Below are 12,017 nucleotides of genomic sequence, written 5' to 3'. Positions count from 1 at the left end.
GGGCCGGCTCCCGTGTGCAGGAGCAGGCCAGAGCAGATGAAAACTAATTACTGATACTAAAAACCAGGGTGTCTCCAGCTGTTATGAAACTACAACTCCCAGCATGCTCGGACAGCCTTTGCCGGTCCGGGCATGCTGGTAGTTGTAGTTACACAACAGCTGGAGGCACCCTGGTTTTTAGTATCACGGGAGCAGATAATCATAACTTTTCCTATGCCGGACATCCCTGTGTCCCGAAAGAGCTTTCCGGGACATAGGGATGTCTGACGGTCACTCACCATTTCCCTTTGTATTGAAAGGGGCGGGCCGTGATGTCACGAGGGGCGGAGCCATGACGTAACGATGCTCCGGCCCCTGTATTGCCTGTCATTACGTGCAGAGCGAACTCGCTCTGTGCAGTAATGATACGCACGGTGCCGCGGCGGCGATCCCGGGGGTCGCCAGCAGCGGGACCGCGGCGATCTGACATCTTATCCCCTATCCTTTGGATTGGGGATAAGATGTCTAGGGTTGGAGTACCCCTTTAAGGACTCGTTTTTCAGTTTTAGCATTTTCTTTTTCCTCACCTCTTAAAAATCATAACCCTTTCAATTTTCCACCTAAAAATCCATATATTGGCTTCTTTTTTGCGCCACCAATTCTACTTTACAGTGACATTAGTCATTTTACTCAAAAATCCATGGCGAAACGGAAAAAAAAATCATTTTGCAAAAAATTTTAAGAAAAAACGCCATTTTGTAACTTTTGGGGGCTTCCGTTTCTACGCAGTACATTTTTTCGGTAAAAATTACACCTTATCTTTATTCTGTAGGGCCATAAAATTAAAATGATACCCTACTTATATAGGTTTGATTTTTTCGGACTTCTGGAAAAATTCATAACTACATGCAGGAAAATGAATATGTTTAAAAATGTCGTCTTCTGACCCCTATAACTTTTTTTTATTTTTCCGCGTACAGGGCGGTTTGAGGGCTCATTTTTTGCACCATGGTCTGAAGTTTTTATCGATAACATTTTTGTTTTGAACTTACTTTTTGATCGCTTTTTATTAATTTTTTAATGGTATAAAAAATGACCAAAAATACACTATTTTGGGCTTTGGAATTGACCATTGACCGTGCGGTTTAATTAACAATATATTTTTATAGTTCGGACATTTACGCATACGGTGATACCACATATGTTTATTTTTATTTACACTGCTTTTATTTTTTTTATGGGAAAAGGGGGTTGATTCAAACTTTTATTAGGGATGGGGTTAAATCAGATATATTAACCCCCCTTTTTTTTTTTTGCAGTGTTATAGCCCCCATAGGTGGTAATAACAATGCACACACTGATCTTTTACACAGATCACTGGCGTGTATTAACATGCCATTGATCAGTGTTTTCGGCGCTTGACTGCTCCTGCCTGGATCTCAGGCACGGAGCAGTCATTCGCCGATCGGACACCGAGGAGGCATGTAGGGGTCCTCCCGATGTCCTGTAATCTGTTTCATCGCGGCAGTCCCGAACAGCCCGACTGAGCTGCTGGGATACTTTCAGTTTCATTTCAGAATCGGAGGTCAGCTTTGATCGCCACGTATGAAGGGTTAATACAGGGCATCACTGCGATATGTGATGTCCTGTATTAGCCGCGGGTCCCGTCCGTTGATGGCCGCCAGGACCGACTCAATATGACGGAGTAAAAAAATCCCTCAGTTGCTCTTTCCCTCTTGAGCCATGTTGTGAGCCCGCAGAGCACTTTATGTCAACATATGAGGTATTTCCATACTCGAGAGAAATTGTGCTACAAAGGGCTTTTTCTCCATTTACCACTTTTAATAATGAAAAAAAATAAAATAAAATGGGGCTACAAGAACATGTTAAAAGAAAAAAAAAAGCAGATTTACATTTTTCTCCTCCACTTTGCTCCTATTCTTTTTAAACGCCTAAAGGGTTAACAAACTTTCTGAATGTAATTTTGAATACTTTGAGGGGTGCAGTTTCTATAATGTGGTAATTTATGGGGTATTTCTCACAGAAAGGCCCCTCAAATCCATTTCAAACTTAACTGGTCCCTGAAAAATTCAGATTTAGAAATTTCGTGAAAATTTTGAAAATTGCTGCTATACTTTGAAGCCCTCTAATATCTTCAAAAAGTAAAAACATGTCACCATAAAGTAGACAATATTGTATTTGTGAATCAATAGATAATTTATTTGGAATATTCATTTTACTTACAAGCAGAGTTTAAAAGTTTGAAAATGTTGCATTTTTTTGCATTTTTCTTTCAATTAAGATTTTTCACCAAGAAAGGATTCAAGTAACGCTGAAAATTTACCACTATGTTAAAGTAGAATATGTCATGAAAAAACAGCCTCAGAATCAAAATAAACAGTAAAAGCATCCCAGAATTATTAATGCATAAAGTGACAGTGGTCAGAAGTGCAAAAAAGAGTCCTTAAGGGGTTAAAGGGGTACTCCATTGGAAAACATATATAATATATATATTTTTTTTAAATCAACTGGTGCCAGAAAGTTAAACAGATTTGTAAATTACTTCTATTTAAACATCTTAATCCTTCCAGTACTTATCAGCTGCTGTATACTCCACAGGAGATTATTTTCTTTTTGAATTTCTTTTCTGTCCGCTGTATTTAAGATTTTTAAATGGAAGTAATTCACAAATCTGTTTTAACTTTCTGGCACCAGTTGATTAAAAAAAAAAATGCTTTCCAGCGGCGTACCCCTTTAATAGTACATTGGGATTCTATTGATGCTGGAGCTGGGCTGGGTTCACATGAACAGAATCTCCAGACCGAAATTGTGGCCGGAGATCCCAAGGGTGGCCAGTGGCAAGAGCAGTCGGTGCAAAGACACGCAGACTGTCCCCATAGACAGCAATGTATTTCTGAGCAGATCAGCAAATTATTGTTAATTTTTTTTAATCCAAAAAATGAATGTTTTCTTTGCAGTTTTGACTCTGTATTCTCAAATGTCATTATCATGGAATTTATCTTACAGCAAGTACACTTTTTGCAAGGAAGCTAAATGGAAAGTACAAGTTTCAGTCATTAGTGCCAACTGCAGTCTATCAGCACATGAAGATGCATAAGCGGATTTTAGGTCATCTTTCTTCAGTTTACTGTGTAACATTTGATCGAACGGGTAGACGGATATTTACAGTAAGTTAAGTTTATTTTATTTTTTTATAATACTAATATGGATAAACTTGTTTGGGGTAAGCTTTCAGTACTGAGTTATTTTCGTTTCCAAAAAAAAGTGTGGCTTCATAATATGTTATGCTTAGTACTTAGCTGTCTACTTAGCATAAGCAGCAGTATGTGGATAATTGTTTTGTTTAAATCGCTCACTTTCTTTAATGTTGCAGGGCTCTGATGACTGTCTTGTGAAAATATGGGCTACAGATGATGGTCGTCTTCTTGCCACATTAAGAGGACACGCTGCTGAGATATCTGACATGGCTGTGAATTATGAAAATACAATGATTGCTGCTGGTAGCTGTGACAAAATGATCAGAATATGGTGTTTGAGGACATGTGCACCACTGGCTATTCTACAGGGTCACAGTGCATCCATCACATCACTGCAGGTAAGTTTACTTCATAAAAGATGCATTGCATCAGTATGGTTATAACTAAACGAAGACCTGTGGATGACCCCCAAAAAATAAGATTTTTCCTATCATTATATAGCTTACCATGATCTGATCACACACTTTTTACAGTTTTTGTAATGTCCTCCCATTCCCGACATGTGGGTTTATATTTTGTCTGACAGTTCATGAAATCCATTAGATAGGAGTAAATATCAGGTGATGTTTATGGTTATAGTCAGGGGGTGTGAATGTTTCTCTATCGGCTCCATTGGGGGACACAGACCGTGGGTTATGCTGCTGTCTCTAGGAGGTGTGACACTATGGTAATAAAGAAAGCCAGCTCCTCCCAGCAGGATATACCCGCCTTCAGGCTCTGAGCTAAACAGTTTAAGCTTAGTGTCTTGCAGGAGGTGGACATGGTCTGGTTTGCTCCAGACCAGTTCTTCTGGTTTTTGTTTTCCTAGTATAGGGAAGTGCTAGTTTTTTATTCCCTTTTCTTTTCTGTTTTCAGGTGGGGACTCAGGGACTCCGGTCCCCTGTTTCCCCATTGCGAGTAAGGGGGCACAGACATTGCGTATATGCGCTGTTAACTCCCCCCTCGCTAACGGTCAGCGCCTGGGTGGTACCTCATGGGTCCGGGTCCCCCTATTTTTCCTGCTCGCCTCGCTCGCGCATAGCAGCTAGGCGTGATGCAGGTAACTACAGCTGACTGAAGACTTCACTGAAGACTTCATTAGGTAAGTTCTTCTGACTGAGGTAAGTACTTTCCCTCTTTCTCCTCAGGTAAGCGCACTTGCAACTGCTGGAGACCCCCTGTTTTTGACCCACCTTTTCAGGTTGGGCTGGCTTACTGGGAATGGACTTTGATTGAGGACTTTATTCGGGGGAGCAGTGGCACTCTGAGGGGGCATGTATGTTTGGCACTGTGTGTGTAGTGTGTTATGTTGAACAGCGCCTTATATGCGGCTTACAGCCGCGGCGCTAGTACGGGCCGGCTTACTTTCGTTTTCGCCAGCAGCGCCTTATATGCGGGTGACAGCCGCGGCGCTGGTACGAGCCGGACGCTCTCGGCGCCGGCTTACTTTAGTTTTCTCCAGCGGTCTCTGCCGGCGTATTAACCGCCCGCTCTGTTCCCCCGAGCACATATGCGAATGACGTGCGCTCGGGACAAGGAGCGAGCGCCATTACAGCTCCTTCTCAGCCTGGTTTTAGCTCCGCCCACAAGGCGGTCGGAGCTCTTCTGAGGCGCGCATTAGCCTCCAATCAGCGCCGTGAGCGCGAATTTCAGTCAGAGGGGGGGCCAACTAGTAAGTGCCTCTGCTGCAGGCATGCCCCCCCCTCTACCATTGGCCGTTCCTTTTCTCACTCTAGCTGCATGGAGCTGTTCTCCTCTCTGCAGCTGCCAGGATACATAGACTTATTTGGTCTGTATACACTGTAGTACCAAAATGCCTGGCTCTGCCGTGCCCACTTGCCCTACCTTCTCCACTGCTCCCCCAGACCCCCTGGTACCCCTGATGCCCTTTTGGTCCCGGTGGGTTCAGCCGCTCCACCACCCTGGGTTTTTTCCCAGACCCAGTATATGGCGTTCGGTGGCTGAGGCCTCCCGGGTAGTGGTGTCTGCCCTGAAGGGGTCTTCCCTGTTCAGGACCTCTGAGAGGGCCCGCTCCTCGTCTCCTCATGCTTCACACTCTCACAAGCGTAGTAGGGGTGCCTCATCTGACTCTTCCATTGAGTCTTCAGATAAATGTGGGCGTTCCCCTCGTGGGTCCCGCCCCCGTCATCTGGGCACAAACGTCGCTCCTCCAGAGGACGTTTTCGGAATCGCCGCTCTGCCACGCCAGTGCTGCGTACCCGGTCAGGGTCGCTCCCCTCCAGGACTGCCTCTATTCATTCACTTCCAGTGGTGAACTGGTGGACGAGGCTTCCGAGCCGGCATCTGATTCAGAGGACCGCTCGGACTCAATTGCAACGGTGAACTCATTGGTGACAGCCATAAGAGACACCTTTCACTAAGAGGACCCAGGATCTTCGGCTGTCTATCCAGAAGTATCCTTTCATCGTGCTAAGCCAGCACCTCAAAGGTTCAGCTCTCCCGCTGACTTTGACGACATTCTGGAATCTGCATGGAAACATCCAGACAAGAGGTTCTCGGGAATCAAGACATTCCAAGAACGTTATCCATTTGTCAAGGACTTTGGTGGATCCACGGAGGGAGGGGAAACCAATCTCCCGTATCTCTAGGGTGACTACACTGCCTCTGGCAGTTGCCGCTGCCTTCAAGGATCAAGGCCACGGACAAGAAGGTAGAATCCTTAGCGAAGTTTGCTTCTGAAGCAGCTGGCTCTTCTCTTCTTCCCATCTTCGCCTTGACATGGGTGTCCAAGGCCCTGTCGGAGTGGCGCCAAAAGCTCCATCAGGATATCTTAGCGGGATCTCCCCCAGAGGATCTATCTGCTCTGGCTCTCCAATGCTCTAAAGCTGGGGACTTTCTGTGCGCAGCTTCCATGTAGTCAGCCCGTTGTTCTGCCTTTGCTGTGGGTCACCTAGCGGCCCTCCGCCGCTTTATGTGGCTTAAAGCTTGGAATGCGGATGCCGCTTCCAAAAAGTCCCTCACTGAGCTTCCCTTTACGGGTGGCCATCTTTTTGGCAAACGCCTCGATGAGATTATCTCTGAGGCGACGGGAGGTAATAGTTCCTTATTACCTCAAAGTAAGGCTCTCCCCTTTTCCCAAAGGAAGTCCTTTTTCCTTTCGGACCTCTGGTTCCAGCTAAGGGTCCGGCCAGGCCCCCCACGGGACAAGAAGGCTCCCTCGTTCCGGGCTCGCCCGGCTTGGAATTCGAACTCCAACCGGTCCTGCAGTTTTGCGCCAAAATCGAGCAAGCGCAAGCCGACTTCTGCATGAAGTGAGGCCCCCACCCGTGGTTTCTTTTAGGGTGGGAGGTCGTCTCTTGTTTTCTGAGACATCTGGACTTCACACATTCAGGACTCTGGGTCAGGGATGTGGTGTCCAACAGCTACTGGATCGACTTCGCCTCCCGGCCCGAGGGATCGCGTTTTTCGATCCCGGGCCCCCCGGTCTCCTCCTCTGGCGAAGCAATTTCGAGTGGCTCTCCAGTCTCTGCTTCTCCAGGGGGTTATATTCGGGTTTGTGGTCCCCAAGATGGACGGTTCTGTGCGACCAATCCAACCGTCACCTTCTCATCCACCACTTCAGAATGGAATCTCTCCGTTCGGTGGTGGCGTCCTTGGAACAAGGGGAGTTCCCTTCATCGATGGACATCAAGGCTGCCTACCTCCATGTGCCAATATTTCCGGGCCATCATCAGTACCTCCGCTTGCGATTCCGGAAGGGCACTTTCAATTCGTAGCCCTCCCCTTTGGTTTTGCCTCGGGTCCTTACAAAGATCCTTGCGCCAGTGTTGGGCCTCTTTGGTTGAGGGGAATCCTATCTGGACGACCCTCTCATCAAGGCGCCGACCAGAGTCCAGAATCTGGACGTCACTCTCCACGCTCTGACTCGCTTCGGGAGGATGGTCAACCGGGACAAGTCAGTCCTCGGTCCTACCCAGTCTCTAACCTTCCTGGGACTTCGATTCGACGGCCTCTGCCCGCATTTGTCTTCAGCCGGACAAACGTCTGGCGCTCTGGTCGGGGGTCCGCTCCCTTCGGATCCAGGTCAGTCTCTATCTGCACTTGTATGGAAGTCCTGGGTTGGGTGGTGGCAACTATGGAGGCCGTACCCTTTGCCCAGTTTCATTACCGCCCCCTTCAACTGGCGATTCTCTCTCGATGGAACAGGTCTCCTCTGTCCCTCGATAGTCAGATTGTTCTCCCTCGCAGGGTCCGTCAGTCTCTGCTCTGGTGGCTCCGCTCCCCCCTTCTTCTCCAAGGGCTGTCATTTCTTCCCCTTCTCTGGCAGGTTGCTACAACGGTGCCAGCCTGTCGGGCTGGGGCGGCATGTTCAGGGATTGGACGGTCCAGGGACTCTGGTCTCCCCAAGAGACCCTTCTTCCAATAAACATATTTGAATTACGGGCGATTCTTCTTTGTCTTCTTCATTGGGAGTCCCGTCCGCGTTCAGTCGGACAACGCCACGGCCGTGGCGTACATAAATCGACTGGGCGGCGCTCGCAGCTCGGCAGCCATGGCCGAGGTGACCAAGATTCTCACCTGGGCGGAGAGTAAGGTTCCGGCCATTTCGGAGTTTCACACTCCAGGAGTGCTCAACTGGGAAGCGGACTTCCTCAGTCGGTCCTCACCCGACCCCGGCAAGTGGTCTCCTCATCCACAGCTCTTCGCGCAGCTCTGTGACCTCTGGGGCTTTCCAGACGTGAACCTCTTCGCGTTCCGGCACAATCGGAGGATCCCTCCGTTTGTGTCCAAGTCCCAGGACCCTCAGGCTCTGGCCGTGGACGCCCTAGTGCTTCCTTGGGCGGGGTTCGCCCTACCTTATCTGTTCCCTCCTCTTCAGCTCCTTCCTAAGGTGCTGAGGAAGCTCAAGGCAGAGGACGTCTTTGCCTTTCTGGTAGCTCCAGATTGGCCCCGGAGGTCGTGGTATGCCGACGTAGTCAGGCTCCTGGACGACGCTCCTCTGCGCCTTCCGCTCCGCCCGGACCTACTCTCTCAGGGTCCTCTTGCCACCCCAATTTACAGTTGCTGCATTTGTTGGCATGGCGGTTGCGAGCGCGGTTTTGAGGGCCGGCGGGTTCTCTTCCCAAGTCATTCACACCATGCTCTAAGCTAAGCTTGTAAGCCCTCCTCCGCACGAATTTACCACCGTACTTGGCGGTTTTATTTTTGTTGGTGTGAAGCTCAGAACTTCTTTGTTCCCCGTCTTCTCTCCTTTTTTTGCAGTCGGGGTTGGAACTGAGGTTGTCTCTCAGTTCCCTTAAAGGTCTGGTTTCGGCCCCTGGTTTCTATTTCTCGTGTCCGGACCTTCCTGCAAGGAGTGGCGCACGCTGTTCCTCCTTATCGGTCACCTTCTCCCCCTTGGAACTTGAATTTTGTTCTGAGTGCCCTCCAGGGTGCACCCTTTGAGCCCCTTAGAGAGGTATCTCTCCGCTTCCTTTCTTGGAAGGTGGCGTTTCTTGTTGATATCTTCTCCATCCGGAGGGTGTCTGAACTGGCAGTCCTTTCCTGACGCTCTCCGTTTCTGGTGATCCACCAGGACAAGATTGTTTTCCTTCCAGTTCCTTCCTTTTTGCCTAAGGTGGTCTCGGCCTTTCATCTCAATGAGGACATTGTCCTCCCGCCGTTTTGTCCGGCTCCTTCTCCTCCTAAGGAGTGCTTACTACACAAGCTGGATGTAGTTTGGGCTGTTCGGTCTTATCTCTCCATCACTTCCTCGTTTCGTCAGTGTGATTCCTTTTTCGTCCTTACGGAAGGTCGTCGCAAGGGACAACCTGCTTCCAAGGCCACCATTTCTCGGTGGATTCGGTCCGCCATTGCGGTAGCCTATCGCTGTAAGGGGAAGATTCCTCCTTTCAGGGTTGTGGCTTGTTCCACACGTTCTGTTGGGCATCCTGGTCTCTCCAGAATAGAGCCTCAACCTTGCAGATTTGCAATGCGGCTACCTGGTCGTCTTTGCACATTTTCTCGAGGTTTTCCCTAGTTCATACTTTCGCATCGGCTGATCCTAGTCTTGGTTGTAAAGTGTTGCAGGCGGCAGTGGATCGGCTGTCTGCCTGATTACTTATCTGCCCGCCCAAGGGACGGCTTTGGGACGTCCCACGGTCTGTGTCCCCCAATGGAGCCGATAGAGAAAAGGAGATTTTTTAACACTTACCGTAAAATCTCGTTCTCGAAGGATCCATTGGGGGACACAGCTCCCACCCTTTTTGGGTTTTTCCTTTGGTTCTCTTTCCGAGGGTGTGTTAAGTTATTAGTCTTTGCCCTATTGGTCTCCTCCTATTGCTCTGGAACTTAAACTGGCTAGCTCAGAGCCTGAAGGCGGGTATATCCTGCTGGGAGGAGCTGACTTTTTTTTATTATCATAGTGTCACACCTCCTAGAGACAGCAGCATAACCCACGGTCTGTGTCCCCCAATGGATCCTTCGAGAAAGAGATTTTACGGTAAGTGTTAAAAAATCTCCTTTTTACATTGAGGGAAATGTATAAGGTGGAAATATTTACACTCCCTGACTGTATAACTGCACCCATTATTAAAATTAATTTCATGCCCATCTGACAATGTATCAATGGCACCATAAGCTATTCTATGATAGTAAAATATCAAATGTTTTGGGCTTCCTAAGGGCTGCATAGCATAGAGGTTAAGATGCTGGTCTGAGTATATATGTTTATGACACAAAGGGCCACTTGTTCTGGTTTTCAGTTTTTTATTTTATTTGTCCATTTTTAATATTTCAGTTCTCACCATTGTGCAGTGGGTCTAAGAGATACCTTTCTTCAACTGGAGCAGATGGAACAATTTGTTTCTGGCTTTGGGATGCAGGGACTCTAAAATTTAAGTAAGTGTTCCATGGTACATTCTTTATCAGAACTTGTCCTAAGTAGTTTGCTTCTAAGTTTAGGTAAACATGTAGTTTTTCTCTACTCTTCACTGTACTTGTCCCCCTGCATAATAAAACTTAGCAATTTTTTTGTTTTGCGTGTTGAAAAGGTTTGAAATGTTTAAAGGCTATGGAAGCCTTTTGCATGTTTTGTTTTTGTTTGTTTCTTGAATGCACAATGAAGCAACTGTACGGTTTTCATTAAAATGTTTCTACTATATAGCTGCTGTTCAGAGAAGATGCTCTTTGTTTCGGCTTGCTCACGTCACAATTGTGCCCTATGCTTCATGTATACATAATCCAGTGGTTCTCAACCTTTTCGGTGATCGTACCCCCAAGGCCTGAAAGTATGTCAGCGGGTACCCCCTCACGCAGAACTTGCGCGCGAGGGGTACCTGCGGACAAAAGGCGTGTTCTTACCTTTATATTAATGCATCCCCCCTCCATCTTAATCCACTTGTGCCATTATTCCCCCTATGTCTTAATCCCCCTGCCCCACTATTCCCACCTCTCTCTGATCCCCTTTTGCCATTATTCCCCCTCCATCTTAATCCCCTTGTGCCATTACTATCCAATATGGCAAAAGGGGATTAAGATGGAGGGGGAATAATGGCAAAAGGGGATTAAAATAGAGGGGGTATAATAGCACAAGGGGATTAAGATGGAGGGGAGGATAATCGACCCCCCCCCCCTCAATCTTAATCTCTTGTCCCATTATTCCCCCCTCCATCTTAATCCCCTTGTCCCATTATTCCCCCTTCCATTTTAATCCCCTTGCACCATTCCCCCTTTCTCTGATAATAATGGCACAAGGGGATTAAGATGGAGGGGGAAAATGGCAAAAGGGGATCAGAGGGAGGGAGGGAGTAAAAATCGCACAAGGGGGTTAATATGGAGGAGGAATAATGACACAAGGGGATTAATATGGAGGGGGGGAGGTTTGATAATTCCCCCCTCCCTCCGATCCCCTTTTGCCGTATCTGATAATAATAGCACAAGGGGATTAAGTTGGAGGGGGGGAAATGGCAAAAGAGGATCAGAGGGAGGTGGGAATAATGGCACAAGGGGATTAAGATGGAGGGGGAACAATAACACAAGGGGATTAATCCCCTTTTGCCATTCTCCCCCCCCCCCCCCCTCCATCTTAATCCCCTTGTGCCATTATTATCAGATATGGCAAAAGGGGATCAGAAGAAGGGGAAATGGTGAAATGGGATTAAGATGGAAAGTGGATAATGGCGTCCGGGGGGGGGGGGGGGGGGGGGTAGAGTAATAAAGCACAAGGCATTACATTTTAATGCCTTGTGCTTTATTACACCCCATCCCCCCCCTCCGCCATTATCCCTCTCCCCTCCATCTTAATGCCTTGTGCTCCGTCCCATACAGTCCCCCCTTCGCCCCATACAGTTGTTTACCTGGCGTCCTGTGGTCCCGTTGCCTGCTGCTTCACGAGATGTTCGGCGGGGCCGCACTGATGTGTGACGTCCCTCTGCGCTAAGCGGCAACTCCGCGCAACGTCAGGGGAGGCCACACGTCTCCCCGGAAACCACGCAGCGCACTCACAGTAGCCACGGCCGCAGCTTGGGCCGTGGCTACTGTACAGTGAGCTGCCGCGGCTATGCACTGAAAAATACTGGCCAATGCATGGCCGGTATTTGTCAGCGCTTTCGTGTACCCCCTGACATCCCGTGACAGCTAAATCTGCTGCGGCCAAGTGTTAACTGGGAGTCAATATGGAAATATGAATTGCCAAGTCAGGCTGGGTTCACACTGTGGTAGACCACTGTTTTAGGTCCCTTGGGAAAACTGCATATGGGGGCAAAAATGAGCCGACCGGAGTCAGCCTTTCACTCCGGTCGGCTCATTGAAATGCATTCTATACGGGCTGGATACGGGAGC

General features: G+C 48.1%; 1 protein-coding gene across 4 annotated transcripts in view; it reads left to right on the top strand.

Moving 5' to 3' along the window:
* Positions 1–12,017, top strand: part of PHIP (pleckstrin homology domain interacting protein) — a 180,265-nt gene that overhangs the window by 44,935 nt on the left and 123,313 nt on the right. For all 4 annotated transcript variants that reach the window (XM_056565928.1, XM_056565929.1, XM_056565927.1 and 1 more), the window contains exons 7-9: positions 3,007–3,167; positions 3,374–3,595; positions 9,976–10,076. In XM_056565928.1, coding sequence (XP_056421903.1) covers positions 3,007–3,167; positions 3,374–3,595; positions 9,976–10,076 — 484 coding nt within the window. The remainder of the gene's footprint in view (positions 1–3,006; positions 3,168–3,373; positions 3,596–9,975; positions 10,077–12,017) is intronic.

Source organism: Hyla sarda, chromosome 3 (assembly GCF_029499605.1).
Source record: "Hyla sarda isolate aHylSar1 chromosome 3, aHylSar1.hap1, whole genome shotgun sequence".
NCBI lineage: Eukaryota > Metazoa > Chordata > Amphibia > Anura > Hylidae > Hyla > Hyla sarda.
Note: the sequence above shows the minus strand (reverse complement) of the source record. Positions and strands in the feature narration are given on the sequence as shown.